The sequence below is a fragment of the Apaloderma vittatum genome, unplaced genomic scaffold (genome assembly GCF_000703405.1).
Source record: "Apaloderma vittatum isolate BGI_N311 unplaced genomic scaffold, ASM70340v1 scaffold39903, whole genome shotgun sequence".
In the NCBI taxonomy this organism is placed as follows: Eukaryota; Metazoa; Chordata; class Aves; order Trogoniformes; family Trogonidae; genus Apaloderma; species Apaloderma vittatum.
Genome location: NW_009708186.1, coordinates 58,969 through 64,968, shown reverse-complemented (window position 1 = coordinate 64,968; position 6,000 = coordinate 58,969). Strand labels below are relative to the sequence as shown.

Sequence of the window (6,000 nt, the reverse complement as noted above, 5' to 3'; positions counted from 1 at the left end):
ATACTGGCACATGGGGTTATTCGTTCCCAAGGGCAAAACTGATAGCTGTACATGGGGTTATTCTTTCCCAAGGGCAAAACTGATAGCTGCAGGATATATAGGCTGTGCTTTAGAACAGTATAATATTGAAATCAGGAAGTTATTCTGATGCAAGATGTTGCTCTGCAGACGAGGGGCATGGCAGTGCCAGAGTGTAAAGCCAGTGAGTTTTTACACTGTGTGTGCTTGTGCTGTCATCATAGATTCTCAAAAGAGAATCCAGCAGACATTGAGCCATGTGAAATGACCTATTTTTTGTGGACACTACATACAAGCTGCAGAAAAGCAACTGTTTTCCATCTCCTCCTTCTCTGTTTCTTCCCTCTAAATGTTACTGGTAAAGTGCTGAAAGTGCTTATCTGTGCTAATTTTCTGGGGAGCACTAGACATAACTTAATGAAGGTTGGAATTATTTAAATTACTGAAAGGATGTTTTCCACATTCTTTCCTCTCAGAACAAGAGCTGCTTGTTTGGAGGGCTCCAACACCTTTTCTTTTACTATTTATTGAAGATGCTTCTTTCTTACTCTGAAGTGTGTTAATGCATCAGTCTTATGGATACTTAACCTCTCTTATCTTCCTAATAGGCACTGGCTACTATCTTATGGAGTTTCAGATGTTTTCTTGAGATGATAGAGAAAAACCATCATACAGCCTTACTCCAACACATGACATCATTAACACCAGAGATGCTATCTTGTACATACCATATTTCCCCCCACTCCTTAATCTGATATGTAGCTGTTGTCGGCCTGGATGACAGGCAAGCCAGACAGCTTCTTGCTGCCTTCAGCAGCCACTTAGCTTGTCTTCCTGTTTTTATGGACTTCTCTTGGGTCTTTCCTTAGCACTAGCTGCTCAGTTAAATCAAGAACTTGTTCTGTGTTCTTAATTGAATTAGCTCTTGATAACTCTTACAGGCTTCTGTCATCCTATTTTTGGTCTTTAGGCATTGGATGTGCCTTAGCTCAGTTTTAAATGACATTACAGATGTTGCTTGTTGCTTCCTCCAGGCCTTGAGGTGCTTCTTACTGACTCCTGTGCAGGCGTATTAGCATCCACGGCATTTTAAATTGGGCCACTTGAATAAACATCTTGTGGCCTGCTTTACTAATTCCTTACTGAAATAGGTCATGCCAGGCCCTGCTTAAACACAGCATTCTCCCAGTGCTTTGTAGCCACTATGTCCATATTCATCAGGCTCTGCTTGCTCAACCCCACTCCCCTTCAAAATTCATTAAGTGTCATGGTGTTTTCTGGAAATCCTTTGTTCTTCCAGGATACCTGAGGGTTACTGGTCTTTTACAGGCTTGGTGACAAGCAAACTGGTTATCTGCTCAGTTTTTTAGAGAGTAAACTGTTGTGGGTGGAGACCCTGCCTCTTTCTCTCTCAGCTGCTTGGCTGAGTGCAGCTCCAATCTTTGCTTTCTTTTTTGGTTCATTTATCATATAAGCAGCAGCAGAGGTGTGCATCACAGTTCTGTATGGATTGCTTAATATTTTTGGATCACACCCATTGCTTACATCAACAGAATTTGCTGTCTGAATCTGTGTGTATCTCTCATTTCTTTTTTTATCGAACTAGGCTTTCAGCCTAGAAATAAGCAAGGCAGGATAAATGAGTTATCATGTTTGCCATTCCTTGTTCCAGGCAGCTAACACAATAATACATTTTAATGAAAAAATGTTAAAGCTGCTTTCACCAGTAATGGCAAAGTACAGATCTGGATGTGACCCCAAAGAATTTGGTGAATTTTGGGGGATATTTGGAACTCATTACTGCAACTGGCAAGGATAAAATAGCTTCAAAGTCTGGCTCCAAATGTTTGTATGTTTGGGTGCCCTTTATGTGAACACTGCTTTAATAAATAAAATGTCAATTAGCATAGTTTAGTTCACATCTGCCAAATTCCCTTTAATGTACATTAATGAAAGCCAAGAACAATTGTTCAGCAGGATGATGAGCACTGAACTCGTCCAGAGGAGCTTGGGTTCAGTTTCCAGATTTGCCGCTGTGTCTTTGAGCAGTCGGTCTGGCTCTGATCCATCAAAGATGGTTAAACTCGTGTGCAATCATACTCAAGTGGGTAGAACATGTCACTTACCTTTTAGGTTAAGCATGCAGTTGAGTAGCTTTGCTGGATTAGGCCCACAAGCCCAGTGCTGAGTGAGGCCATAACGATGCTTCCCCAGATCACAGGGTTGTTCAGGGTAAAACCGTATATTCCTGGGGGAAATGGTCTGTGAGGCTAGCTCCTAGTCCCAACACTGCACCTACTTCTTTCTCTGTCAGCCCTATTCACGCTGTCAGTATTCAAGGTGACTGATTAGGTTGGCTCTTTCTGCTCACTACTTTTTTACTTCATTTGCAGTGGCTTCTGTGAAGTATAAAGTGTGAATGCTGTGAGAAAGGGAACATCCTGCTGAGGAGGGTAAAAGAGTAACGGAAAATGCATCTGACTTCTATAATGTAATAACCAAGCAGTCTGGTTATTCCCTTGCTCCATTCCCTTCCATTGCTGATATGTCCTCGTGAGCTTCTTGCAGATTTTTTTTTTTTTCCTCCTCCAGTTTTGCGTTTCGGTGCGTATGAGTTCTCAGTAGGTACAATTATGGAAGCTGTTCAGTAGGGTTAGTGTGTCAGGCATATATGGACATCTGCACAAAGTGGTTCTTTGCAGTCTGACTTAGCGCCAGAGAGCTGCTTCTAAGCTGTGTCTGTCTTACAGCCCACAGGCACCTCAGCCACAGGCTCCGGAGACTCCCTGGGCAGATGAAGAAAATGTAGTTTATCACCTGACTGACGAGGACTTCGACAAGTTTATAAAAGATCATTCATCTGTGCTAGTGATGTTCCATGCACCGTGTAAGTTTATTTTTTTCTTTTCTGTACCCTGAGCCAAATGCTTGCTAATGAAACCAATGGTGATTTTCCATGGGGCTTTTACAGAGCTGTGAACTCCATGTCCAGGCTTTTCTTGTTTGCAATGATTGTTAAATACACTAGGCATGAGATGTTTGTGAAGTTGCTGACTTCAAGTTTAGGATGGAGATGTGCTGCTGAAAATGACGTGTTGCAGGCTGAGTCAAAACATAACTGAAGAGAGTGTAATGATACTTCAGTAGTCTGAGGACTCATCATTTTATAGCATGCTTTCCCATTTTCAGTTTCTCTTCTGTGTTGTTTGCTTTCAAAGCACAGCTCTGGTTGATTGAGCAGCTCAACTTGAGGACCATGAACTCCTGAGTCCGTGTTCATGGCTGCTGATGTGGCATTTCGAGCATTTTCACTCTTCTGCCATAGTTTGTTCTTCTGCCATAGTTTGTTCTCTGGCAATGTAAGAGGGAGTGATGGCAATTACGTATTATGCTGAAGTATGCCAAAATTTGGTCTGAGTTCAGACCAAAGTCCCCAGGACTTTTGAACACTAGTGCAGAGCTGGTAGTGATACTACTTACTGTTTGGCTGAGGATCAATTGAGCTTGTTTTTTTTATGACTTGAGGTTTTAGCTTGAGCAATAAAATGCAGTGGGTTGCCTTCAGAAAGCTATTCCACCCACATCGTCCTCCCATACACTTTTGGGTAGAAAACTGCGTTGACCACTTGGCTCATTTAGGATGTGTAACTTCTCATCTGCATAGCTGATTCTGCCGGTTCTTTCCATCTATGATGGAAGGTTCAGGCTCAAATCTGCTATGCTGCATGATACACAGCTTCTGTCTCCTCTTGCTGCTGTGCTGGCAGTTGCACTTGGGTGAGATGTTCATTTTCATGGGCATAGATTTGAAGGTTATGGCTCTGGAGACAGGCTCTGTGCTCACAGCTGAACAACGGAGGGTCTTGGCACAGAGGCTGAAATCCTGTTTCCCTTTAAGCCAGCAGGAGTTAGCTTTAAAATGCCTTTTTTGAAGATCTGCTCATAAGACTCATTTGAAAAACGCACAATAATGAATTTCCTTTGCACGATGAAATGTCTGGGGATTTGATCCACTGAAGGGGGTGACTGACTGCTGTTTTGTCACTATGTCCACTGCATTATTTGTACTAATGGAAGTGGGACCAGTGATAATCGCCTAGTTGGAAAACCACAAGTAGCAGAACTGAAGAGGCCCGGTTTGCTCAGGAGATATCCTTTATTACCCTAATCCTTCCTTCCCCAGATTTCCACGTGCCCCGGTGTGCATGGGCTGCTGCTCCTAGGGAGCTGTACACTTGCTAGTTTGGCTGAACAGCTTCTGCAAATAGAAATGTGACTGCTGAAGTTCCCTCCTCTCTCTCTCTCTCTCTCTCTCTCTCTCTCTCTCTCTCTCTGTGTGTGCGCACAAGAGCTTGGGATAAGGGTTCTCGCTCTCTAGCCCCAGATTTCTCTGTATTTACAGAGATTTAGTCATATTTAAAAGCTTTGCCTTTTTTTTGAGTTTTTAAGTGAGCAAAGGAGTTCAGTCTTGTATTTAGGAGGAGGAAGAGAGGGAAAAAATCTACAGTTGGGCACGCAAGCATTAGTCTTTTAAGAAGTCGGATTAAAAATAGATGAGTACACACAACTGAAATAAAACTTTATAGTAAGTTCAAGTTAGTTATAAATCTGAACAGGGCTATGTTCAGTTTTTAGGATTTGGAGTCTTTTATGTATTTTCTAAAACGCAAGTAATACAATTTTAGGGGTAATGTTATTGCATGACCTATTTGGAGAGGAGAGACACATTCTGCTAAGTATGTTTTGTACTAAGGGGCATTCTGTACTAAGGTACAGCAGTACTTTGGCAAATGCTTTTTTAAAAGTAAATCAAATGCCTGGATTGGACTGTTGCAGTCTCCTGATAACATATTCCAGCTGTTCAGAATTGGAGTCAAGAATGTTCCTTGCCAGAGCAGCTCCATTTTAAATGCAGCTTGAATATTTGGGGCATTTTATTTGCATGCAGGTGGTAGTAGCATGCCTACATGCAGAATCTGGCTTGAACATGTGTAAAAGATCCGTGTTTGTAAGAATGCTCCCTGGGCATTCTCAGCAGAAAGTGTACGGCTTGCAAAACGACAGCTGTCATAAACAGTTATCGCCACGATTAAAAGATCTTCTCATAGCACTCCTTAAATGTGCTGATGAAGTCATCATATGTGTATTAGGAGATAAATTACTCCAGTAAAAGTAGTAAAAATGGAGAACTTCTTACTTGTTTTAACCTTGGTAGCTTAGGATGAGAAAATTTTTTCTAAAAATTATTACTAAATTAAAAAAAAAAAAAGTTGAAACTGGTGTACAAAATAGGCCCAGAACAGATGATACACTAATGTGTAACTAAGAATAAGCAAGGGGATTTCAACACTGGCTTGGAATTAGCGAGTACTTAAACCCCTGTGTCACCATGCAATATACACGTGACTTGGAGTTTTTCTAGCATGCTATCAATCCTGTGTTCATGAGAAGCGCTTTTACTCGAGGGAGAATTATTTCAGTGATGCTTTAATTGCATAGTCAGATGGCCAGTGCATTAACAGAGTGTAATACTAAAAGATGTCTGGGAAATCAGAAGCTTTTTACTCCCCTCCCAAATGCTGAGGATAGAGCTGAACCAAATGCATCCCTGGTAAATACCTGTAAACTGCAGAATTAGGCGCTGTGATGAATGTGGCCAGTTGGGTCTCCATGCCTGTGGCTACTAATGATCATCCCTGAGGACTGCACTGCAATTATTTACAATGAGTTGCGCTTACTAGCCCAATTAAAGGCATCGCAGCGTTTTGTGTTAAGTGGAGCCTAGCAGAACTAGGTTCAACTAGAGCAGCTGCATGTGATTTAAACACATCAGGAAGGTCTGCAGCATGCGACTTGCACATCTTGCTATCAGAGACCTTACACTGGTTTTGCAATAATTTAGCATAACCATTATACAAAAGATGTGCTGCTTCGAGTCATTACTGCCAGCCCCGAGGAAAGCGGGTAAGTCTGGGTGGGCAG

The 6,000-nt window shown here is 41.9% G+C and overlaps 1 protein-coding gene across 1 annotated transcript in view; it reads left to right on the top strand.

Annotated features, from left to right (window-relative positions):
* Positions 1-2,768: 2,768 nt before the first annotated feature.
* Positions 2,769-6,000, top strand: part of PDIA5 (protein disulfide isomerase family A, member 5) — a gene marked incomplete at its 5' end in the record, with an annotated part of 49,105 nt that continues 45,873 nt past the window's right edge. The window contains one exon of the mRNA XM_009866458.1: positions 2,769-2,905. Coding sequence (XP_009864760.1) covers positions 2,769-2,905 — 137 coding nt within the window. The remainder of the gene's footprint in view (positions 2,906-6,000) is intronic.